The sequence below is a fragment of the Oncorhynchus tshawytscha genome, linkage group LG03 (assembly GCF_018296145.1).
Source record: "Oncorhynchus tshawytscha isolate Ot180627B linkage group LG03, Otsh_v2.0, whole genome shotgun sequence".
Lineage (NCBI taxonomy): Eukaryota > Metazoa > Chordata > Actinopteri > Salmoniformes > Salmonidae > Oncorhynchus > Oncorhynchus tshawytscha.
In genome coordinates this window covers 71,359,773-71,387,583 of record NC_056431.1, presented here as the reverse complement: position 1 = coordinate 71,387,583, position 27,811 = coordinate 71,359,773, and the positions used below count along the sequence as shown (strand labels likewise).

Here is a 27,811-nt window from a genome sequence, read left to right as displayed (position 1 = left end):
GCTACACAAAACACAGAAATAAAATATAAAACATGCCTTAACTTTGACGAGCTTCTTTTGTTGGCACTCCAATATGTCCCATAAACATGACAATTGGTCATTTTGTTAAATTAATTCCATCCATATATATATACAAAATGTCCTTTTATTTGGTGCATTTGATCCAGAAAAAAACAGCTTCCAAATTGCGCAACGTCACTACAAAATATCTTAAAAGTTGCCTGTAAACTTTGCCAAAACATTTCAAACTAGTTTTGTAACACAACTTTAGGTATTTTTAAATGTTAATAATCGATCAAATTGAAGACTGGTCTATCTGTTTTCAATAGAGGACGAGAGGAAAGTAACGCTACATTTCAAGTCTTGGGCACTCAACAGCGTTACCTTTTTCCAACATGGCCGTACTTCTTCATTGCACAAAGGAACCCTCAACCAAATTCCAAGGACTGGCGACATCCAGTGGAAGCGGTAAGAACTGAAAACGAGTGCCTAAGAAATATGGTTTCCCAATGAACTCACTGAACAGAGACGTCAAAAAAAGAAATTCTGAACGGTTAGTCCTCTGGGTTTTGCCTGCTACATAAGTTATGTTATACTCACAGACATGATTCAAAGAGTTTTAGAAACTTCAGAGTGTTTTATCCAAATCTACTAATAATATGCATATCTTATATTCTTGGCATGAGTAGCAGGAAGTTGAAATTGGGCACGCTATTTATCCAAAAGTGAAATTGCTGCCCCCTATACCTTAAGAAGTTAAGTAAAAGTAGTTCAAAATATGAATAGTAAAGTAAAGTACAGATACTTAAGTAGTGCTTTAAAGTATTTTTACTTAAGTACTTTACACCACTGCATAATATGAAGTAGAACGTTCTAGTTTCAAACAATTAAGAAACAATACAAATATAGCCATGCTAATGACAGGCCTAACCGTCTTCTGGTAGATGGAAAGGCTTTCCCAAAAACCTACTAAATAAAATGTTAACTGGCGACAAAGTAGCCTGTGCTTACCTGGCAGAATGATATCATGATCATTTGCGTAAATCCAGTGGCCATGTGCTACAGAAACACTGCTAAACAAACAACAGTGCTAGGTGCCTGTGTACTTGAATTAAAGGGTAGCTACACTCAAAAATCAAAATAAAATAATATTTGTCATTAGACATTTCACAAAATAATGAATGGTTCTTATCCATTTAAGAGTAATCAAATGTATTACAGTTATGCAATAAGAATAGAATTAACAGATGGTACATACCAGAAATATTAACGATACAACAAATACAAAATATCCTAAGTCTTAGCAGCATAGAAAATTCCCCACTATGATATACAAATGTACATCAGGAGATCTGTTTCCCAATGACTCCATGATCTATGTTTAAGTCCAGCTTTTATTCTTTCAAAGAGCACCAACTCCCAGTATCTCCTATCGTCTATTTCTTTCACTAACGTTCAGTGATGTATGCTATTTCTCAACCGAACCAGTTTTTGAACCAATTTTCTTCACTTTTCTAAATACTTAAAGATCAAGCAATTGAGAAAGAAAATAATAATAATAATAAGTCAATAAACAATGAATGAATAAATCTGAGAGCAGGTAGATTGGTATGATATGTAGGCTTACCATATGAACACCATATAAAAGAGTATCTCTTGTTAGTGCTCTAAGCAGGAGACTGTTACTTTCGCCAAAACAACTTGTTACACGCTATTCACGTAAGCAGGACTACACGTGTGTGTTTGTGTGTGTGTGTGTCCGTGTGTGTGTGTGTCCGTGTGTTTGTGTGTGCAAAGGACAGATTGCTGCGGGGACTTGCTTCTATTCAGCGACATGAGCATTAGTGAGGTCAGGCACTGATGTTGGGTGTTGATGCCTGGCTCGCAGTCGACGTTCTAATTGAAGTCAGGGCTCTGTGCAGCCACATCGATCTCGACAAACCATTTCTGTTCCCACAAATTTAAAAGCACGGAATCGTCCAGAATGTCACTGTAGCGTTAAGATTTCCCTTCACTGCAACTAAGGGGCCTAGACCCAGACTATTATTCCTCCTTCACCAAACTTTACAGTTGGCACTATACACTTGGGCAGGTAGTGTTTTCCTGGCAACCGCCAAACCCAGATACGTCTGTCAGACTGCCAGATGGTGAAGCGTGATTCATTGCTCCAGAGAACACGTTTCCACTGCTCCAGAGTCCAATGGCAGCGAGCTTTACACCACTCCAGTCGATGCTTGGCATTGCGCATGGTGATCTTAGGCTTGTGTGCAGCTAGTAGGCCATAGAAACCCATTTCATGAAGCTCCCGAAGAACAGTTCTTGTGCTGATGTTGCTTCCAGAGGCAGTTTGGAACTCAATAGTGAGTGATGCAACTGAGGACAGACTAGTTTTTGGCGCTTCAACACTCGGCAATCCCGTTCTTTTAGCTTGTGTGGCTTACCAATTTGTGGCTGAACTGTTGTTGCTCCTAGATTTTTCCACTTTACAGCTCTAGCAGGGCAGAAAGACTAAATAAAGAAAGAAAAAGAAACAAAGACTGAAAGACTGAAAGACTGAAAGAAAGAAAGACTGAAAGAAAGAAAGAAAGACTGAAAGGAAGGAAAGACTGAAAGAAAAAGAGAAAGAAAGAAAGAAAGAACGAACGAAAAAGAAGAAAGAAAGAATGAAAAAGAAGAAAGAAAGAGTATCTCACCACAGCAGGTCAGGAACAAATAAAATAAAGAACAATTAATCTAAGACCCTTTTGTAAGCATCTGAGCTGTTTGGATTCAATAGTATTACTGTAAAGGTAACCTCCAATCAGATATCAGACCTGCATGATGTAACCATTGCCTCTCAGAGTGACAATGGGTGTTGGCAAGACCAACACAGAGAAGGCTGATTTCCAAAGACAACACAGAGGAAATTTGTGTGTACAGTTTATGTAATCAGAAAATGTCATTTAAAATAGAAATTGAGCAACCTATTAACAATAACCTATGTATACATCTGGAGAAAACGTCTAAGGATAAGCACACAACATGTGGTGAATATAGATGCTTCAGAGGCTGAGAAACATTTGTGGGACGAGTCTGACTTGAAATGGCAGTTGAAGACATGTACACAGAATTTAGACGACCAAACAACAAACACCAAACACCTAATTAGACCCAATCACCATCTCTTCAAAGTAAGTTAGCACATATAGTCCAGTTTGTATCATTCTCTATGAAATGGACTTTTAAATCATGTGTAATTCAAAGTATTGAGCTTTGAAATTATGGATGAATATTTATTTAAAAGTGGTTAAAATTCATGACTTTTGGATGTAATTTTAGCCTGTGGTTTCTGGCCTAAAGATTAGTAATACCCCTATGTCCCTTGTGGTGAACCTGCCAGACATCTCAGGAAATACTTGGTTGAGTTCCTGAGACTGGAGCTGTAGTCATCATTTTCCAGTGTGTTACTCTGCGCTGTCTCGTCTGTCTCACAAAACATGAGGATACTCCACCAGTCTTACTTTTACCCAGAGAGGTATACCAGATGCAAATAGCAGGGAAAATACAACTGTGCTCCTCAATAAAATGTTGGCTGGAGGGACAAAGTGCAACTATCATAATTCTGTCAAACATAAAAGACTATGCATAGTTTTTTACAACTACAATCCCTTGATTGTAGTTGTAAAAAACTATGCAATCCAACTATGCAATCCAGTATTTTTTTCTCTAATAGGTACAGAAATGTCCAGTATCTCTTTTTTTGCATGTAATGCTCTTTGATTTACGCAACTGCGTGATGAGGCCAGAATAGCACAAGACTGGGCTAGAGCTTGTGCTGGAAGGTAATTACGAATGTTTTCATGCTTATAATACATCCCACATATTGCAGCATACGGACACCCCTACAGTATGTACATACTGTACCTAGCTTTAGCTATAGCTTAGAGCTGACCCTGGTCTCTGAGTCAATGAACCCTGAAGAGTCATGTTCTTCTGCCCTGCATTATGGGTTACCCTCCTGGAGCCTCCCAGGCTACACTGCCTGGAAAGTAAACACAAGTCTGAGTCCAGAATTCAAAGACTGGGAGGTCCCGCCATCCCCCCTCTTAGACGTCCCTCTATACCCCCCCTCTAAGTCAGACATCCTTCTAACCCCCCTTTAAGATAGCTGGGCAGTGAGTCATACTCTGTGGTCCCAACGCTCTTCAGATTTTCCACTAGGTGCAAATCATTTCCCTACCACCATGTAAAACCAATTATACATGTGGTTCTCACGTTAAGCAGTGTAACTCAAAAAGCATTGAAAACAATATTTTTTCAGCTTTTTTTCGTCAGATTCAGACGTTTTGTGTTGCTCTCAATTACAGCCTTGAATTAGTAGTTTTGATCTGCTTTCTCTAAAAGCTTGAGAATCATGATCAGATAAAAGGGATTTTTTTTAAAGTTGCACTTTTATAGTGATTTTGGGGAACAATGCCTACTCTTACACGTGTCAATTTAGGAAGAACAAACAATATACAATAAATATGCATCTACAGAGCCTTCAGAAAGTATTCAAACCCCTTGATTTTTTCCACATTTTGTTCTGTTACAGCCTTAGATTTAGATTTTTTTTTTCCTACACAAAATTCAAAATGTTGACAAATTAATAAAAAATGAAAAGTCTTGAGTCAGTAAGTATTCAACCCCTTTGCTATGGCCTTTTAGGCAGAGTTACAAAGAAAAAGCCATATCTCAGACTGGCCAATAAAAAAAAAAGGATTAAGATGGGCAAAAGAACACAGACACCGGACAGAGGAACTCTGCCTAGAAGGCCTGCATCCCGGAGTCGCCTCTTCACTGTTGTCGTTGAGATTGGTGTTTTGTGGGTACTATGAAGTCGCCAGTTGAGGACTGTTTCTCAAACTAGACACTCTAATGTACTTGTCCTCTTGCTCAGTTGTGCACTGGGGCATCCCACTCCTCCTATTCTGGTTGGAACCAGTTTGCGCTGTTCTGTGACGGGAGTAATACACAGCGTTGTACGAGATCTTCAGTTTCATGGCAATTTCTCGCATGGAATAGCCTTTATTTCTCAGAACAAGAATAGACTGACGAGATTCAGAAGAAAGTTCTTTGTTTTTGGCTATTTTCAGCCTGTAATCGAACTCACAAATGCTGATGATCCAGATACTCAACTACTCAAAAGAAGGCCAGTTTATTGCTTCTTCAATCAGAAGAACAGTTTTAATATGTGCTAACATAATTGCAAAATGGTTTTCTAATGATCAATTGGCCTTTTAAAATGATAAAGTTGGATAACACAACGTGCCATTGGAACACAGGAGTAATGGTTGCTGATAATGGGCCTCTGTACGCCTGTGTAGATATTCCATATAAAAAAATCTGCTGTTTCCAGCTACAATAGTTATTTACAACATTAACTATGTCTACAATGTATTTCTGATCAATTTGATGTTATTTTAATGGACAAAAAAATTACTTTTCTTTCAGGTGACCCCAAACTTTTGAACTGTAGTGTATGTAAATTAGATATGTCTGTTTTTAAGTTTTTATACATTTGCTAACATTTCTAAAAACATGTTTTCACTTTGACGTTATTGGGAATTTTGTGTATTTCACACATTTTGAATTCAGGCTGTAACACAACACAATGTAGAATAAGTCAAGGGGTGTGAATACTTTCTGAATGCACAGTATGTGTGTGTAACTGTCGTGAGTGTAGAGTTCAACGTATTTTACTGTACACAGCTAAGACATACACTGACCGATGAGCATGGGATGCAATTAACTAAGATGTAGCCAGTGCTTTCCATGACTAGGTTCCCTTTCTCTCCCTGTATGAGCTTGTCTGAGAAAGTGACAGATGACTGTTGTGTTTTCACTTTATTTCCTCATCTGTCACTGCATACAGCCTTAGTGGCCGGTCAGTTTTGAGAAGTCCTGTTGGAACGTGCTCCAAGGGCTCCAACAGTACCTGGAAAATCTGTTCAGGGTTGTTACTCACCGTTAAGGAGGAGTTATTGAGTAGGAGGAAAGAAGGAGAAACAGACCTCAGGTCAAAGGAAACTCACCTCGGCTACCTACGTACTATACAGAAAGTCCATGAACTTAATTGCAATTTAAAGATGCACTATGCAGAAATCGCACCGCCTGTTCCTGGTTGCTAAAATTCAAATAGTTTGCCTAATTTCAGTATATGTGACACAACAACCAAGTGTAGTGTAGAATATCATTGTACCATCTGAACCACTGTGAAATATATTTTCATAACCAAAAATATTGTATTGTCAGCTGTTTGAAGTTGATGTACAACACCGAAAGTAAAAGATGCAAAAACAAAACTTAAACACGGTAAGCGTAGAAATAGCACACATAGAACATATATACCGCTTCTTAGACTTGCTTTCAGTGAGAATGACAGATCTATAACTCACATTTCTATGTTAGTTTTGTTGGATCCCCAAAACGTTACATATTGTAGGTTTCAGATATACCTCCAAGGGAAACTCTTTAAGGGGCTGAGAAAAACACGGACCGCTAACCTACTCATTGTAAAAAAAAGAATATCAACGAAATGTAATTTAAGGAAAGATAATATCGACAGTAGCAAATTAATAGATTTTTTGGTCCACAAACAAGTGGCAAGTAAAGACCAGTTTCATGACTCATGAATTGCTGAAAATTCCTCTTGTCAAAAGTTCAACAGGAAAGCTCCGCAGGAAGTAATTCATTTCTCATCGGGGGATTGGAAGTCAAAGCTGGGTTCACTGCAACAGGAAGTGTTCATACTGTATGTTGGCACTGAAGGGCCCTGTATACGTTAGGGGCTTCCTTAACACATGCCTGACAGAAACATTCCTACCAGGGGCTAAAAACAACATAACCCTCTTGAGTCTAGATGGGTTTCAAATCACATGATCAAAGCATGGTAATGCCATGGTAATTCACCTTCATCAATTACCATGGAAAGCGCAGGTCATGGTTTCACGTTTCCAGTAATGTTGGTTGATTATGGTGCATGGACGGACTTACTTTAATTTTTTTTAAATGTAGTGTGAAACATGACATGAACTAGGATGTGCCACTGTTATGTACTTTCACCCTTAGGGCCCCCATAGTTATGAGGATGTTAGAAAAAGGTAAGAACATACAGGTACAACAAATGTATGGGAGACATAAAAAAAATGGTGTGATGTATGTTTACTTACATTAGATACAAACCAAACCTTGAACGTGCATTGCTCTCCTCCTATAAAATGACACTGCCTTGTTCAAAGTACTGTATCTCCTGTTTTTTTTCCTTTCGTTTATTGGCCACACATGTCCTCTGGTTCAAGGAGGTAGATGTCTTTTGCAGATGAACAAGACCCTTGAAACTTCAAGTTGGAAGAGGGAAAGTGATTAGGATCTTGACAGGGCAGCTTGGTGATATGTAGAACTGCTTCTTTGATCCTGGGGTTGTTGTGGAGGGAGATGTTAAAGGCAGGACATACTGTAGCATGAGGGAGGTTTCCTCCGTAGGAAGTCTGCTCACAGCTTACATTACCATGGAGTATTACCAGGGAGAATTACCAGGGAGAATTACCAGGGAGAGTTACCAGGGAGAATTACCATGGAGAATTACCAGGGAGAATTACCAGGGAGAGGCTTCTGCCAATAATATAATCCTTGCTGCAAAGATATTTAGTTTTCCCTGACACAGAAAGAGAACTGCTCTAATCCAAACAATAATGTGACGCCATGACACATTTTTAGAAAGGATGCGGTGCGTATTCTGCAAAGACCATTTGACAATACTGCAGTAAAAACCTTGGTTATGGGTACATATACATACTTCCATCCGCTTTGTATACAAAGGAGCAAACAGGAGTCAAAAGAACATTTGTAGAAAAGTGTTTTAAAAAATCATATGTGGAAACAAATGCTGTTTTTTGTTTCAGAAGTGGGGGAGTAATTCACTTCATGATGGTGTGTGAGCTCTGGCTGGATAAATTGTTTATAGCAATATTTGGCAGGCGTTCCCTTGGAGACGTTGCTAATTATTTCCATTCTCCATTTGAGTCCACTAGCTTAGTCTGAGGTTGTTTAGCCTCTATCAAAGAAGCCCACTTTACAATTCCCTTACATTTGATCTACGATTCAACCATTTCTTAGAAGGAAGTAGGGAATGTATGTTCCTAGGATTGAAGAAAAGCTCAAGGGTTTTGTGTCTCTTTAAATGTAGTTAGCTACAGTAAGGAAACACTGTCTGAAGCCTAACATTTTAGGACATCTTTCTAGAATAAGAAAAACACTTTTGAAAGGAATCGTCTTTCTCCCAGAAATGTTTAGGATGGTTCACAGATGTAGCCACAGAGGTTAAAGGTGGTGAATATTCCTCCATCTTGGAACTTACTTCCAATAAGGGGAGGTGCTAGATTATAGAACAACCAATTCAATTGAGTGGGGTTTCTCCCGCTATTGCCATTAGTATTCCACTTTTAGGGGTGGCTGTCATAGGAGGAGTCAGAACAAGGATGGATGCAAGTTGAGCTCTGTCAGAGTTCTAAAATACTTCCTTATTCTCCTAATCTGTAAAGACTGGATGGGTGAAGCTAGCATGGCAAAGCTCTTCATTACCCACCACATTGTCTGGACCAACAGGCCCCTTAGTATTATTAGTACACCACAGGTGGCTCTTTCATTGGAGAGGATGGGCTCATGGTAATGGCTGGAGCGGGAATTAGTGGAATGGTATCAAATACATGAAACACATGGATGCCATGTGTTTGATGCCATTCCATTTGCTCTGTTCCAGCCAATATGAGCCATCCTCCCCTCAGCACCCTCCACTGTACATCTATTGTTTCAGCGTAGAGTATTACTTTAACATAAGTTCTTTCAAAATCAATGGTGGAAAGTGAATTTGGGTAAGTAACATTATACTCTTGTAAGGAAAGGACATAATGTCGGCATTTTTTAATAAAAATATTAAAGGAGAAAGCGAAGGAGCATTGTAATTATTTCTTAAGACTGCTATCTGGGTTTAAATAACCCTAGATGCTTCCGCTCTTTCTTATATTACTGTAAGTGATGACAGCATAATGATGGTACTCAGCAGTCACTCTCCTTATGAAATTCAAACCATGGGTTGTAGATTTATCTACTGTTTATCAACCAAGGTAGTGAATTATCTATATGCATCAGAACCAGATGTATTATAGTAGCTAGATGTGGATATACTAGATCAGGATTGATAGCTAGATGTGCAAATACTAGATCAGGGTTGATAGCTAGATGTGCATATACTAAATCAGTGTTGATAGCTAGTACACTGTCGATCAAGAGAGTTAGAGTTGAAAATTACCACTCTCACAAACCCAGGACATAAGCATACTCTTCCACATAACACATTTTGCCTCTCCTTTGTAGCGTAGCACATTTAGCCTCTCCTTCCCTTCCTTGCTGTCCAATCAACACCTCTTCTACAACACCTTGAGGGAAATCTAAAGAGCCATTTTCCCAATGTCATAGTCTTTGTTTATATGACTGCCTTGCTAACGATAGAAAAGTCAGTGAGCTAGTCAGTACTTGATCGTAACTGGCTACAGTCCAGGCGAGACATTCCTTGGGATAAATCATTCATTGTATTTCAGTGGAAGGTGCAATTCAGAGTTCAACATTTGTCACCATCCCCAACTACTGGTTGGTATTTACCCATAATATGATCTCTTTCACAACTCCTTTCATCACATGTATAGTCCAGTTGAGTGCTTTGCACAAGCTGTCAGGCTCCATGGAAATACTAGGCCTTGCAGTCTTGCTGGACATTGTTTCAACAGGTTTTCTTTCTATATTGACATACATTTTTTGCTCGTGTTGGACAACTTTAGGGGCTATTTACGTACAGCTTCCAAATAGCTGTACAATGAATGATCAAGACATTCAGCAGAGATGTTCAGACAGAGAGACAGACAGAGAGACAGAAATATAATTAATTACTTTCAGCAATCCATTGCCACATAGTCAGGCAATACTTAAACAAGAAGAGGAGACAGGCCATGATTCATCCTAATGTATGCTCCCTGTGCAGCTATACCCTCCCTCTGGCTACCTTCTCTGATGATCCCATACTTGGCAGGCATGCTAACCAGCATCACAAAGGCTTGCCATTTCCCCTTTCTCAAGTGAAAAGAAAACTGATGCTATTTGCAGAGGGGGGTTGAATTGGCTGAGGGTCCCTCCATGTACGGGCAGGGCTACAGCTGGAACAGCTGCCTTTCTCCTCCATCTCCGCCACAGTCCCAATGGCTCCCAAAACATCCAGTCCTGATGGCAAGTAAATCACCTGATGGTTTCTGCACCTTGAGAACACAGTCCACAGCTGTTTCCTCTCACTAACTAGCCAAGACTTACAACAGGGCCCAAAGACTGAACTGTGACTGTGGCAGAGGAACTGTTACACATATGTGTCCCGTTCCAAGTGCTAAGCTGATATACCTCAACATCCTGGCCCTGTTCATTTGGGCACAATGTAGGAAAAACAATTGCAACAGAAAAGGAAAATGTGTGTACTTATAGGATGGGTTCAGGTACTACAGTACCTCCCCATTTCATTGCCTTTCAAAACGTTTTCTACCTACTGAACACGACCCATGCCTCGTCATGTTCTAAGGATGAATCCACACTCTATGATTGGTTATGTGTATTGAGATTATTATTATTTTGGTAACTTTCAAGAAATATATGGAATTTTATCAGATGACATCTAGTGGCCTTTTTGGGTACTTCAGATTATCAGAGGTGTCTGTAATTATCTCTGGCCCTCTGTGTGGCCATCACAGATAACATATATAAAACAATCAAATAAGATTCCTAAAAAAAGTTGTAAAACATTATCTTAAATATAAACCTTCAACTTAGTGAATACCATTGGTGTTTAATATAAGGGTTTAAACATGAAATATCCCTTAATATCTTTTTACACTTTTTTTTATTTCATTATGTCAATATGTCTTTGTTGTCAATGTTTTGGGGCCAAAATGGTGGCAGTTGAAAAAAATCAATAGTTGGAAGAGTTGCCAAGTTAGTTGAAAATAATGCACATTTTGATAAGATGTTTTCTTATTAATTAGGCTATTTTATCTTGAACCATATGGTCTATCTACTAGAAACTCATGGACAATACGGACCCAGAAAAATACATTTATTTTATAGTTATTCAAGTATAAATGACCAAAGTTAACATAGATTACAGAATAAATACCAAAATTACTGAATATTCGGTAACTTTGGTAAATTACCAGTAGCTTTGCAACCCTAATTGAGATACATACAACACAGGTAATGGACATAACCATTGAACTTCAGAACAAAGTATGTCTGGCTGACAGCATATTCCACAACCTCACTCCTTTCTCAAGTAAAAACACTTCATCAGTACCTAGTGTTAGAAAGCTCATTCACATGGCAAATAAAATCAAATGTTATTTGTCACTTGCTTTGTAAACAACAGGTGTAGCAGGTGTAGCAGTGAAATGCTTACTTACGGGCCCTTTCCCAACAATGCAGAGTTAAAGATAAAGATAAAAAAATGAGGAATAAATACACAGTGAATAACGAATAACAAGTTTAAAAAATGGTTACATGGTTACCTATATACAGGGAGTGCCTGTTCAGCTCCTTAAAGTCACAGTAGACATTTTACAGTAAATGTAATTTGCCACAGAGCGTGAATCAACACAAATCTTTCCATTTTTAAATTTAAATTAACAATCTCCATGGGGCCAACATTTTCCCCTAAATTGATGGGTCTCATAAAATCTTCCTCTGAGTTTGAAAATGAATATGTTTAGGGAAAACCTGTCTAGGAATCAGCATAACTCGTCTCAATGTTCATTTCTGGTTAAGGTTATCTTCGTATTGTCTTCTCCAACAGAAGAGGGTCTAGCAAATAGAGGTGTTACTGTGCTCCTACAAAGTGAATTCGGAAAGTATTCAGACCCTTTGACCTTTTCCACATTTTGTTACTTTACAGCCTTATTTTAAAATGGATTGAATTACGTATAGTTTGTCATCAATCTAAACACAGTAACCCATAACAAAAAGTGAAAATATATATATTTTTACAATTTTTGCAAACGTATGAAAAATAAAAAACAGAAACACCTTACTTACATAAGTATTCAAATCCTTTGCAATGAGACTCGATATATAGCTCCAGTGCATTCTGTTTCCATTGATCATCCTTGAGATGTTTCTTCAACTTGATGGGAGTCCACCTGTGGTGAATTCAATTGATTGGACATGATTTGGAAAGGCACACACCTGTCGATATAAGGTCCCATAGTAAATAGTGCATGTCTGTGCAAAAACCAAGCAACAAGGTTAAAGGAATTGTCTGTCGGGCACCGAGACAGGATTGTATCGAGGCACAGATCTGGGGAAGGGTACCAAAACATTTCTGCAGCATTGAAGGTCACCAAGAACACAGTGGCCTCCATCATTCTTAAATGGAAGAAGTTTGGAACCAACAAGACAATTCCTAGAGCTGGCCGCCAAGGCCAAACTGAGCAATGGAGGGAGAAGGGACTTGGTCAAGGAGGTGAACAAGAACCCAGTAATCACTCTGACTGAGCTCCAGAGTCCTCTGTGAAGATGGGATAACCTTCCAGAAGGACAACTATCTCTGCAACCCTCCACCAATCAGGCCTTTGTGGTAGAGTGGCCAGCCAGAAGACACTCCTCAGTAAAAGGCACTTGACAGCTCGCTTGGACTCTCAGACCATGAGAAGCCATGAATGCCAAGCATCACGTTTGGAGGAAACCTGGCACCATTTCTACAATGAAGCATGGTGTTGGCAGCATCATGCTGTGCGGATGTTTTTCAGGGGCAGGGCCTGGGAGACTAGTCAAGATCGGCGGAAAGATGAAAGGAGCAAAGTACAGACAGATCCTTGATGAAAACCTGCTCCAGAGCGCTCAGACGACGGTTCAACTTCCAACAGGACAACCACCCTAACCACACAAACCAAGACAATGCTGGAGTGTCTTTGGGACAAGTCTCTGAATGTCCTTGAGTGGCCCAGCCAGAGCTTGAACCCGATGGAACATCTCTGGAGAGACCTGAAAATAGCTGTGCAACAACGCTCCCATCCAACCTGACAGAGCTTGAGAGGATCTGCAGAGAAGAATGGGAGACACTCCGCAAATACATGTGTGCTAAGCTTGTAGCATTGTACCCAAGAAGACTCAAGGCTGTAATTGCTGCCAAAGGTACTTTAACAAAGTACGAAGTAAATGGTCTGAATACTTATGTAAATGTGATATTTAAGTTTTTATATTTAATACATTTGCAAACATGTCTAAAAGGCAGGTTTTGCTTTGTCATTACGGGGTGTTGTGTGTAGATTGATGAGGGGGAAAAAACTATTTAATCAGTTTTGGAATAAGGCTGTAACATAACAAAATATGAAAAAAGTTAAGGGGTCTGAATGCACTGTGTATATAGATAATTTAACCTTTATTTAACTAGGCAAGTCAGCTAAGAACAAATTCTTATTTATAATGACGGTCTAACCCAGCCAAACCCGGACGACGCTGGGCCAATTGTGCGCCGGCCTATAGGACTCCTAATCACATCCGGATGTGATGCAGCCTGGATTTGTACCAGGGACTACAGTTAAGCCTCTTGTACTGAGATGCATTGCATTGAACTGCTATAACATGTGTTGAGCTGTTGATCTGTGTTCGACTGCAAATACTGAGATAGTGTATACTATTTACTTAATGAGTATATACAACACACTATATACAGTTTAATTCGGAAGTTTACATACACCTTAGCCAAATCCATTTAAACTCAGTTTTTCACGATTCCTGCCATTTTATCCGAGTTAAAAGTCCCTGTCCTAAGTCAGTTAGGATCACCACTTTATTTTGAGAATGTGAAATGTCAGAATAATGGTAGAGACAATGATTAATTTCAGCTTTTATTTCTTTCCTCACATTCCCAGTGGGTCAGAAGTTTACATACACTCAATTTGTGTTTGGTAGCATTGCCTTTAAATTGTTTAACTTGGGTCAAATGTTTCAGGTAGCCTTCCACAAGCTTCCCACAATAAGTTGGGTGAATTTTGGCCCATTCCTCCAGACAGAGTTGGTGTAACTGAATCAGGTTTGTAGGCCTCCTTGCTCGCACATGGTTTTTCAGTTCTGCCCACAAATGTTCTATAGGATTGAGGTCAGGGCGTTGTGATGGCCACTCCAACACCTTGACTTTGTTGTCATTAAGCTATTTTGCAACAACTTTGGAAGAATGCTTTGGGTCATTGTCCATTTGGAAGACCAATTTGTGACCAAGCTGTATCTTCCTGACTGATATCTTGAGATGTTGCTTCAATATATCTACATCATTTTCCTACCTCATGATGCCATCTATTTTGTGAAGTGCACCAATCCCTACTGCAGCAAAGCTCCCCCACAACATGATTCTGCCACCCCCATGCTTCAGGTTTGGGATGGTGTTCTGCGGCTTGCAAGCCTCCCCCTTTTTCCTCCAAACATAACGGTGGTCATTATGGCCAAACAGTTCTATTTTTGTTTCATCAGACCAGAGGACATTTCTCCAAAAAGTACAATCTTTGTCCCCATGTGCAGTTGCAAACTGTAGTCTGGATTTTATATGGCGGTTTTGGAGCAGTGGCTTCTTCCTTGCTGAGCGGCCTTTCATGTTATGTCGATATAGGTCTCGTTTTACTGTGGAAATAGATACTTTTGTACCAGTTTCCTCCAGCATCTTCACAGGGTCCTTTGCTGTTGTTCTGGGATTGATTTGCACTTTTTGCACCAAAGTACTCATCTCTAGGAGACAGAACGCATCTCCTTCCTGAGCGGTATGACTGCTGCCTGGTCCCATGGTGTTTATACTTGTGTACTATTGTTTGTACAGATGAACGTTGTACATTCAGGCATTTGGAAATTGCTCCCAAAGATGAACCAGACTTGTGGAGGTCATCAAGGTCTTGGCTGATTTATTTAGATTTTCCCATGACGTCGAGCAAAGAGGCACTGAGTTTGAAGGTAGGCCTTGAAATACATCCATAGGTACACCTCCAATTGATTCAAATGATGTCAATTAGCCTATCAGAAGCTTCTAAAGCCATGACATAATTTTCTGGAATGTTCCATGCTGTTTAAAGTTAGTCAATTTAGTGTATGTAAACTTCTGACCCACTGATACAGTGAATTAGAAGTGAATAATCTGTCTGTAAACAGTTGTTGTAAAAATGAATTGTCATGCACAAAGAAGATGTCCTAACCAACTTACCAACTCAACAATACATTTGTGGAGTTGTTGAAAAACGACTTTTAATGACTTCTGATTTCAACTGTACTATTAGTTCATTTTAGTATACTGTAAACGAATGGGGTCCTTTCAGTTGAGCATACTAGATCTTCGCCTGTCTTCTGGAAGTTGATGCTGTTGCTATGCAACCTCTTGCTAGCTAGTTAGCATAACAATTTATTAGTTAGACATTTTACAACTTCGGGTGTGTTGTTAAATTCAATCTGGAGTGCCAGAGTGCGTTCCTAAATTCAGAGCATTTTCAGATTGTCCATTTGTTTCACTCTCAGAGCGCACACTGGACGCTTGGGCTGAGGAGTGGGGTTGATTTGAGCTTTCTGAACATACAACGGCAGTCAAACACCCAAGCTAACATCGGCTAGCTACTCCCAGACACAAATGAGACCACTCTGACCGTTTACTCGCCCTAGCAGAGCTGGTTAGTCTATTTTCATGTTATCCAGTGCATTGCTGATTGTAACTGTGCTGCTGGTAACAATTTAAGTACCCTTTTTGCAAACGTTTATTGACACTGGCCATATTCAACGGGTGTTGAGAGCTTGTAAATTCATTATGCTTTTGCGCTCTGATACACTCAGTCGAGAGTGCTCTGAAATCGGAGTAGAGAGCGAATGTCCATTGGGAACGCCCAACAACTATACCATTTTACTAAGCTAAGAATGACGGGAATAACCAAATCAATAAACGTTGGATAGTAAGTTAGACAGCCTATAGTTAATATACTGGAAAATGTGATGTATAAGTAGCCAACTAATGTTAGGTAGTTAGTTAACATACGGGTACATACTGTTGTAATGATTTTCTATGTGGTTCGTAAAAACAGAGTAGCTAACAAATTGTCAGCCAACATAACGTGTAAGGTAACTTATTTGAAAAGTAACTACATTGATCAACATTTTCTTAACATTTGTCAAACCAATTTTTTATTTAACCAGGCAAGTCAGTTAAGAACAAATTTTTATTTTCAATGATGGCCTAGGAACGGTGGGTTAACTGTCTGTTCTGGGGCAGAACAACAGATTTTTTTCCTTGTCAGCTCAGGAATTTGATCTTGCATCCTTTCAGTTACTAGTCCAACGCTTTAACCACTAGGCTACTTGCCGCCACAATGAATTTGTATCCGCTCTCCTTGTACTTCGGTTGCATAATTTTTGCCATTTTCTTCAAATCTGAAAAAGATGTGAAGACACGCCCATTTCCTGAATAATTGCATAGTAGGCCCTAAAGTAAGGAAATAGTTTCCTCTGTGTGTATACTTCATATTTTGGCGAATTTAGTACGACATCCGGGAATCTTTGGCATGCTAACTATATCCATAGTATGACCAATAAGCATACTATATACTCAATTCACATCACAAATAGTATGGTTAGTGCGGTTAGTGTGAGTATTCAAACACAGCTTTGGTCCTATGTTTCAGGAGCTGTAACAGAAGATCCCAGAAATGTTCCATATGCACAAAAAGCTTATTTATCACAAATTGTGTGCACACATTTGGTTACATCCCTGTTAGTGAGTATTTATCATTGACCAAGATAATCCATCCAACTGACAAGAGTGGCATATCAAGAAGCTGATTAAACAGCATGATCATTAAAAGGTCCACCGTGATCATGTTCTGGTTAGCCTCAGAGAATAATATTGAGGTATACGCTGATTTGGTGAGTGAGTTCATAAGGAAGTGTATTGGAGATGTTGTACCTACTGAGACTATTAAAACGTTCCCTAATCAGAAACCGTGGATAGATGGCGCATTCTCGTAAAACTGAAAGCACAAACCACCGCATTTAACCATGGAAAAGTGACAGGGAAAATGGCTGAATAGAAACAGTGTAGTTATTCCCTCCTCAAGGCAATCAAACAAGCGAAATGTCAGTATAGAGACAAAGTGGAGTCGCAATTCAACGGCTCAGACTTCGAGACGTATGTGGCAGGGACTACAGACAATCACGGACTACAAAAGGAAAACCAGCCACGACACGGACACCAACGTCTTGCTTCCAGACAAACTAAATAATTTATTTGCCCGCTTTGAGGATAATACAGCCCACTACCAAAGACTATGGGCTCTCCTTCTCCGTGGCAAAAGTGAGTAAGACATTTAAACGTGTTAACCCTCATAAGGCTGCCGGCCCAGACGACATCCCTAGCCGCGTCCTCAGAGCATGTGCAGACCAGCTGGATGGTGTGTTTACAGGACATATTCAATCACTCCCTACCCCTGCTGCTGTCCCCACATGCTTCAAGATTTCCACCATTGTTCCTGTACCCAAGAAGGCAAAAGTAACTGAAATAAATGACTATCGCCCCGTAGCACTCACTTCTGTCATCATGAAGTGCTTTGAGAGACTAATCAAGGATCATATCACCTCCACCTTACCTGTCACCCTAGACCCACTTCAATTTGCTTACCGCCCCAATAGGTCCACAGACGATGAAATCGCCATTACACTGCACATTGCCCTATCCCATCTGGACAAGAGGAATACCTATGTAAGAATGCTGTACATTGACTATAGCTCAGCATTTGACACCATAGTACCCTCCAAGCTCAACATTAAGCTTGAGGCCCTTGGTCTCTGCCCCTCCCTGTGCAATTGGGCCCTGTACCTCCTGACGGGCCACCCCCAGGTGGTGAAGGTAGGAAACAACACCTCCACTTCGCTGATGCTCATCACTGGTACCCCTCAAGGGTGCATGCTCAGCACCTTCCTGTACTCCTTGTTCATCCATGACTGTGTGGTCATGCACGCCTCCAACTCAATCATCAAGTTTGCAGACGACACAGCAGTAGTGGGCTTGCCAACAATGACGAGACAGCCTACAGGGAGGAGGTGAGGGCACAAGGAGTGTGGTGTCAGGAAACAATCTCTCACTCAGCATCAACAAAACAAAAGAGATGATTGTGGACTTCAGGAAACAGCAGAGGGAGCAACCCCCTATCCACATCGACGGGACAGTAGTGGAGAAGGTGGAAAGTTTTAAGTTCCTTGGCACACACATCATGGAGAAACTGAAATGGTCCACCCACACAGACAGTGAGGTGAAGAAGGCTCAAATGCGCCTCTTCAACCTCAGGAGGTTGAATAAATTTGGCTTGTCACCTAAAACCCACAAACTTTTACAGATGCACAATTGAGAGTATCCTGTCGGGCAGTATCACCACCTGGTACGGCAACTGCACCGCCCACAACCGCAAGGCTCTCCAGGGGGTAGTGCGGTCTGCACAACCCATCACCAGGGGCAAAGTATCTGCCCTCCAGGACACCTACACCACCCGATGTCACAGGAAGGCCAGAAAGATCATAAAGGACAACACCCCGCTATCATCCAAAAGGCGAAGTCAGTACAGCTGCATCAATGCGGGGACTGAGAGACAGAAGCTGTTTTTCAATCTCAAGACCATCGGACTATTAAACAGCCATCACTAACACAGAGTGGCTGCTGCCTACATACAGACTTGAAATCATTGGCTACTTTAATAAATGGATCACTAGTGTCACGGTTGATGAAAGGAGAGAACCAAGGTGTAGCGTGGTTAGCGTTCATTCTTTATTTTAATCAAAATGACGCCGAACACTAGAAAACCAAACCATGAAGCTCAAAAGCAAAGTGCTCTAAACAGAGTCAACCTCCAACAAACACAGGTGGGAAAAAATGGTGCCTAAGTATGGTTCCCAATCAGAGACAACGATAAACAGCTGTCCCTAATTGAGAACCATACCCGGCCAAACACAAAGAAATAGAAAACATAGAACACAAAACATAGAATGCCCACCCGAACTCACGCCCTGACTAAACCAAAATAGAGACATAAAAAGGATCTCTAAGGTCAGAGCGTGACAACTAGTCACTTTAATAATGCCACTTTAATAATGTTTGCGTATCTTGCATCACTTATCTCATATGTTTATATTGTATTTTATACCATCTATTGCATCTTGTCTATGCCGCTCTGTCATTGCTCATCCATATATTTATGTATATATTCTTAATCCATTCCTTTACTTAGATGTGTGTGTATTAGGTAGTTGTTGTGGAATTGTCAGATTACATGTTAGATATTGCTGCACTGTCGGATATAGAAGCACAAGCATTTCGCTACACTCGCAATAACATCTGCTAACCATGTGTATGTGACCAATACAATTTGATTTGATTTGTGCTTGGGACAATAAAAGGCCACTCTAAAATGTGCAGTTTTGACACACAGCACAATGCCACAGATGTCTCAAGTTTTGAGGGAGCGTGCAATTGGGATGCTGACTGCACGAATGTCCACCAGAGCTGTTGCCATAGAAGATAATGTTAATTTCGAAACAGCCTCACAACCGCAGACCACATGTAACCACGCAAGCCCAAGACCACCACATCTGGCTTCTTCACCTGTGGGATTGTCTAAGACCAGCCACCTGAACAGATAATGAATCTGTCGGTTTGCACAACCAAAGAATTTCTGCACAAACTGTCAGAAACCGTCTCAGGGAAGCTCATCTGCGTGCTCATTGCCCTCACCAGAGTATTGAACTGACTGCAGTTTGGAGTCGTATCTGACTTCAGTGGGCACCTTTGCTGACCACTGGCATGCTGGAGAAGTGTGCTCTTTACGGATGATTACCGGTTTCAACTGTACCAGGCAGTATGGCATTTTTTGGGTGCCCCATGGTGGCGGTGGGGTAATGGTATGGCAGGCATAAGCTACGGACAAGGAACACAATTGCATTTAATCAATGGCAATTTGAACGCACAGCGATGCTGCGATGAGATCCTGTGGCCCATTGTCGTGCCATTATTCTACTGCCTTCACCTCATGTTTCAGCATAATAATGCATAATAATGCTCGGCTCTATGTCTCAAGATACTGACTGGTTTTCTGATCCACGCCCCTAACTTTTGTAAGGTATCTGTGACCAACAGATGCAAATCTGTATTCCCAGTCATGTGAAATTTATAGGGCCTAATGAATTTCCTTATATGAACTGTAACTCAGTAAAATAGTTTGAATTGTTGCATTTATATTTTTGTTCAGTGTATAATACTGTAACATATGCGACTTACTGTCATGCATATCTTTTTTAAGTAAGGGTGGGTGGTGATGGGGATTTGTACCCACTATCCTGGCAATGCAAGAGCCATGTTCTACCAACTGAGCTGCTCTACCAACTGAGAATTCATAACAGAATACAAATATTTACAAGTGAGATTTTCACTGGATGGTTACTTAAACGATTGAGTCCTGGCTAACATTTCAACCTGGTTGTTCTTACCAACATGGCTACCGTTATCAACCCATAATCCCAATGATGCTTTGTCTCTCCAGTGTAATACTTCCCAATGTTGTTGTTGTACATCAGAGTATGTTCGCAATCATCATGATAAAGAACAAATATGGAAATAATTAATTAAGTAATACATTAATAATAATTAATAATTAATACATTGATTTATCACTTATAAATCTGACCCCCCCCCCCTAAAAATCTAGAAATCTCACTCCCAACTTCAACCACACCAGCAGTTCAGGTTCCCCATCACCTTTCCACAGAGACTTTGGGCCATAAAATGTATTCTTATTCTTCTAATAAAAAAGTTGCCTTTCAACCCATAAAACAGTACTTCAACAGACCTGCTTAGCAACCAGTCCAGGGAGGGGGTGGGGTAAATCAAATCAGTGACAAACTAAGCTTTTCTTATCTTTTTCTTCCTATCGTTGCTCTAATTCTGATCTCAATTGTTTTAGACTGAGAACAAAAAGTAACACACAAGAATCAGTAGAATAATGGGAACTTGTAAACAAGGGTGTAGTTTTCACAAAACCACAAATGCCTGTGAGTGGATGGTTATGAGAGAGGGCTGACAAGAGGGGGAGGAAAATTAGGGTTGCCAGCGTTCTTCTCATTTAAAGCTTTAACTCTTCCCCACAAAAAAAGCACTGGTGCAGTCTGGGTTGGGTCTGTCTTACTCGCTGCTTTACTGGTAGTGTTCTCTGTGTACATGGTACAGTGATACCCTGTACATTTTCACCTCACTTTGCGCACAAGGAGAGCCCATGTCTTTCCTATAGACATGATGAGCTTTGTGTATTCAAGGATTTGCCTTTTTCTGGTTGTCTCTGTGACTCAAGTTTTGTTTGTGAAATGCCAGGATGGAAACAGTGGTAAGTACCTCACTGTTTGTTTATATTAATGATTACTTAATTAAAGTTGATTGGTATAGCGTTAAGAGTGTGGGTGCTGGTTGCACGCTGAGTTGAACTTTTAACATGAGCTTGTTGGACTAGGACTTCTCTGGTGTTGAATTTTTACACTTATCTGTGAAGAGCTTAATTTGTTTCAAGTTGTTGGATTTACTTAGTTATGGTAGTTCTGAGGTGTTCTGCTAATGAGAAGTGTTGGATTTACTTAGTTATAGTAGTTCTGAAGTGTTCTGCTAATGAGAAGTGTTGGACGTACAGATAACAATTTGTTTCTTTATTACGATGGATCTGTTTTTGCCAAAGTAAATAGCAAGGCAATATGAAGTGCACCGTTACCTTGTTTGGGGTTTTTCTTTTTATTGCATTCTAATGGATAGCAGCTGAGGACAGAGTGACGGCATGGAACACGCAAGATAGATTTGTTTAAAGGATGATTGGGACAGACCTCAGCCGGTAGGCTCTCTGAGATTCGTTCCAACTTTGGAAAGGTTGAAAAGAGGTGAGAGTAACTTCATAGTGTGGATTATCCTAAATGGGAAAATAAACTCTCAGTAAGATTCTGTAGTGTCCTGTATGAACATATGTTAGTGAAATGCCAATGATGTTACATGTTCCTCTAAGGTGTCAGATGAAAGCTCTGTGAGAGAAAAGGAGTGCCTCAGGACTACCTTTATTCCTCACCTCTCTTGTCACCAACAAGCAGATGTTTTTTCCTCTGTATTCTACATCTGCCGAGACTATTTCAACACCACACGTCTTGGAGGGAACACAGCTTGCATTCTAATGCAGGGCAGATGTGAGGAGAGGAGCCGGATAAGGGGCAAATGGTGTTGGATTCTCTGAGTCATTAGAGCTCTCTATGCTCTTCGAAAAAAGGGTTCAAAAGGGTTCTTTGGCTGTCCCCATGGGGAACCCTTTTTGGTTCCAGGTAGAACTTTTTTGGGTTCCATATTGAATCCTCTGTGCAAATGGTTCTACATGGAACTCAAAAGGGTACCAAAGGGGTTCTAGCGGGAACCAATAGGGTTATACAAAGGGTTCCCCTATGGGGACAGCCAAGGAACTCTTTTAGGTTCTAGATAGCACCTTTTTTTCTAAGAGTGTATAGGTAGCCTATACAGACTAGGTGGCCAACACTTAAAACCCAAAGCTGAAAAACTTGAGTGTCATTGTTTTAGTGATGTCGTGTCTTCTTTTACAGATTTTTTAAATATTATGATGTCATGGAATGTTATGATGTCATGAGGGCAAAATACATAAAACAGGCTACTGAAAGTACCTTTGTGGCCCTTGAGTGGCCCCTGATTTTAGTGTGCTGTCAAGTCAATCCTTTTGACTTCTAGCTAAAGGCTCGATTGGAGTTTGTTTCCCCCTAGTGGTGAAATGAACAGAAGCCTCTTACATCTGAGCATGTATAAAGCGTAATCATGTTCAACATGTCTGCACATTTTATGTTGAGTTAATTACCATTATGACAATACTGTTACAATAGAGGCATATCTTCCAGTAAAACATGGGACTACTTTAGGTATTATGAGAATATGTGTTCATCTACAAAGCCTGACCAGAGGAGGACCTAAACCTAATATTCTCGAAAGACGACATATTTTATGTAGGGCCCCTGATCTAATGCCTCTTCAAAATGGACGACTGGTGACGAATCCCCCCCCCCAGAGGAAAGTTATGTCCCTTACATTATATTGGATTTCAGAGTACTAGTCCCACTAGTCGTTTCCCTGTCTGGTCTCTGCTCAGGGTGGAGGCCAAGGTTATCACATTTGTCCACATGAAACGAGGCACAGAGAACTTGAACTCATGTTCCCACAGAACATTAATGATGCCAACCTAGGAAGAAGAACATTCTAATTCAATCCTGTCAAAGCAGCGGAATGGTTCTCAAATTCCCGCAACTAAGTGAAAAACGAGTCAACTCTGCTTTTGAGAAATGTTTTAGGGTATGGTTATCATTGAATGGTTATGTTGAGTTAAGTATGGGGTACAGTTGAGGTTTTAGCCACTTTATGTCATTGTGAGTAGAAAGGCCATCCTATTTTTCCAAAGCGTTTATTAGTCCTTAGAATAGCAGCAACAAATCCCTGTATTTAGAACTTTGTCATTTCAAGAACCCATCAAACTTGGTTGAATCAGAACGAGACTTTCGATTTGCAATTAGATTAAAATGTTATGAAATGTGAAGTATGTAATCTGGTGACAGAGACCAGCTTCTGAATAGGCTGATGTGCTGCTGAGTAAAACTCTAGAGACATCCAATGATTCAATATGTTATTTTGCACAACTGAAAAAGCTATTTTTGAAAAGTGTAAATGCATTGTAGAATAATATTCCAAGATTTGTTTTCAGCATAGTAATCATATATCGCCCTCTTATGCCCTCATCTATAATAAGCAGTGTAACTGGATTTAATTGAGATTTTTATATGGAAAATGGCGACTTATAATGGAGTGTGGGTGAATGTTGATTAAAGTGAGGAATTGCAAACAGACATTCTGTCTCAGAGAAGTTGGAACACAACAGTAATATTTATCTGTTCTAGAAAATAGAGATTGTATCCATGAAGAAGAAAAGATTGTGGAGGGTATTAAAGATATTTTTCAAAACTGGTTAGGTTTCTGAACGGGAGAGTTCAAGATGAACTTTTGAAGACTGGAAACATGTTTAGAGAAAATGTTTGAAATCCTTTTTTGAACAGTTTTAAATGAATGTCATATGTGTACACATGTGGTGGAAGTGTGCTTTTGCGCAATGGTCTCAAATTCTTGATAGACTTGCGGATGACAAACGAGAGGTCTAAGCTTTGAACTAACACATACAAACAAAACACAATCATTTTTCTGACATAGGTAGGTCTTCACTGCATAATAAAAGTATGTAGTGTGCAAGTTGTAACAAGCAAGTTTGTGAACATAGGCAAAATTGCCATGGGGGATGGGGGGAATATGATGTCATTTCAGAGGATTTGTTTTTGGACGGAAGCTGTAGAGATCAGTAATAAATGGCAGTTCTGTAGCCAAAGTTTTACCCAAAGTCAACCTTTAAAGGAATTGTCCAATGTTTCCAGATTTCCATGAAAAATGGCCAATAATTAATTATAATCTGAATGAAATAGTTTTCCTTCCCAAAAATGTTTATGAAGTATGTTAAAAAGTTAAAAAGCAGCTATTCAGTGGTGGAATGGTGAGGGCGTATCACAACAACAGAATGGTGTGGGGGTATCACAACAACAGAATGGTGTGGGCGTATCACAACAACAGAATGGTGTGGGCGTATCACAACAACAGAATGGTGTGGGCGTATCACAACAACAGAATGGTGTGGGCAACAGAATCACAACAACAGAATGGTGTGGGCGTATCACAACAACAGAATGGTGTGCAACAACAGGGGTATCACAACAACAGAATGGTGGTGGGGGTATCACAACAACAGAATGGTGTGGGGCGTATCACAACAACAGAAATGGTGTGGGCGTATCACAACAACAGAATGGTGTGGGCGTATCACAACAACAGAATGGTGTGGGCGTATCACAACACAGAATGTATCACAACAACAGAATGGTGTGGGGTATCACAACAACAGAATGGTGTGGGCGTATCACAACAACAGAATGGTGTGGGCGTATCACAACAACAGAATGGTGTGGGCGTATCACAACAACAGAATGGTGTGGGCGTATCACAACAACAGAATGGTGTGGGCGTATCACAACAACAGAATGGTGTGGGCGTATCACAACAACAGAATGGTGTGGGCGTATCACAACCACAGAATGGTGTGGGGTATTACAACAACAGAATGGTGTGGGCGTATCACAACAACAGAATGGTGTGGGCGTATCACAACAACAGAATGGTGTGGGCGTATCACAACAACAGAATGGTGTGGGCGTATCACAACAACAGAATGGTGTGGGCGTATCACAACAACAGAATGGTGTGGGCGTATCACAACACAGAATGGTGTGGGCGTATCACAACAACAGAATGGTGTGGGCGTATCACAACCACAGAATGGTGTGGGCGTATCACAACAACAGAATGGTGTGGGGCGTATCGCAACAACAGAATGGTGAGGGCGTATCACAACAACAGAATGGTGAGGGCGTATCGCAACAACAGAATGGGGTCGCAACAACAGAATGGTGGGGCGTATCACAACAACAGAATGGTGTGGGCGTATCACAACAACAGAATGGTGTGGGCGTATCACAACAACAGAACAGAATGGTGCGTATCACAACAACGTATCACAACAACAGAATGGTGTGGGCGTATCACAACAACAGAATGGTGTGGGCGTATCACAACAACAGAATGGTGTATCACAACAACAGAATGGTGTCGTACAACAACAGAATGGTGTGGGCGTATCACAACAACAGAATGGTGTGGGCGTATCACAACAACAGAATGGTGTGGGCGTATTCGAACAACAGAATGGTGTGGGGCGTATCACAACATCAGAATGGTGTGGGCGTATCACAACAACAGAATGGTGTGGGGCGTATCACAACAACAGAATGGGCGTATCGCAACAACAGAATGGTGGGCGTATCGCAACAACAGAATGGTGAGGGCGTATCGCAACAACAGAATGGTGAGGGCGTATTCGAACAACAGAATGGTGTGGGCGTATCGCAACAACAGAATGGTGTGGGCGTATCACAACAACAGAATGGTGTGGGCGTATCGCAACAACAGAATGGTGTGGGCGTATCGCAACATCAGAATGGTGTGGGCGTATCACAACAACAGAATGGTGTGGGCGTATCACAACAACCACAGAATGGTGTGGGCGTATCACAACATCAGAATGGTGTGGGCGTATCGCAACAACAGAATGGTGTGGGCGTATCACAACATCAGAATGGTGTGGGCGTATCACAACAACAGAATGGTGTGGGCGTATCGCAACAACAGAATGGTGTGGGCGTATCACAACATCAGAATGGTGTGGGCATATCGCAACATCAGAATGGTGTGGGCATATCGCAACATCAGAATGGTGTGGGCATATCACAACAACAGAATGGTGTGGGCGTATTCACAACAACAGAATGGTGTGGGCGTATCACAACATCAGAATGGTGAGGGCGTATCGCAACAACAGAATGGTGTGGGCGTATCACAACATCAGAATGGTGTGGGCATATCACAACAACAGAATGGTGTGGGCGTATCACAACAACAGAATGGTGTGGGGGTATCGCAACATCAGAATGGTGAGGGCGTATACCAGTCATAAAAAAATATGAATGTGAGTAGACCGCTGATTGACCAGCTCATCCTCCTCAGGACAACATCCTCTATAAGGAAACAACATGCAAAAGCATTTTTTTTTTGCAATTTATGTTTTGGACATAAACATGAGTATAGGGTGAGTCAATTATTTGGGTATTAATTATCAGAATATTAACTATTAAAGTTTTCACTGGACAGATACTTTAAAACTGCATTTTCTCTCAGCCTCATGGCAAAATGTGTATAGTAGCAGGAAATTAGTTTTGAAACTGCAGCATTTTTTCTCATCCTCATGGCATAATGTGATGAAATGCAAGAAGTTCGGAGTTCCAACCCAAAAAATACCTAAATAATAAAATAATATATTTGTTAGTGGAAGATTGGGGGGCCTTTCATTTATCCTTCCACTTATACTGTGTTTTCATAATACCCTTCCGTGTACCCCTCATAATACCCCTTTATGTACCCCTCATAATACCATTCCATGTACCCCTCATAATACCCTTCCGTGTACCCCTCATAATACCCCTTCATGTACCCCTCATAATACCCTTCCATGTACCCCTCATAATACCCTTCATGTACCACACCACATACCTCTCAATGTACCCCTCATAATACCCTTCATAATACACTTCCATGTACTGTGCCATATACCCCTCATAGTACCCCCCCATATACCCCTCCATGTACCCTTCATAATAACCCTCAAAGGAACCCCACAATATACCCCCATATACCCCTCATAATACCCCTCCATATACCCCTCATAGTACCCGCCCATATACCCCTCATAATACCCCTCAATATACCCCTCATGATACCCCTCTATATACACATAATAATACCCTTCCATGTAGCCTTCATAATAACCCTCAAAGGAACCCCACAATACACCCCCATATAACCCTCATAATACCCTTCCATGTACCCCTCATAATACCCTTCCATATACCCCACAATATACCCCCCACATTCCCCTCATAACACCCCTTCATGTACCCTTCATAATAACCTCAAAGGAAC

At 40.6% G+C, this 27,811-nt stretch overlaps 1 protein-coding gene across 1 annotated transcript in view; it reads left to right on the top strand.

The window, feature by feature from the left end:
- The first annotated feature begins 21,239 nt into the window (after positions 1-21,239).
- The window catches only part of LOC112224764 (collagen alpha-2(V) chain), a 63,173-nt gene continuing 56,601 nt past the window's right edge, over positions 21,240-27,811 (top strand). Inside the window, exon 1 of the mRNA XM_042319959.1 lies at positions 21,240-21,485. Coding sequence (XP_042175893.1) covers positions 21,395-21,485 — 91 coding nt within the window. The 5' untranslated portion in view covers positions 21,240-21,394. The remainder of the gene's footprint in view (positions 21,486-27,811) is intronic.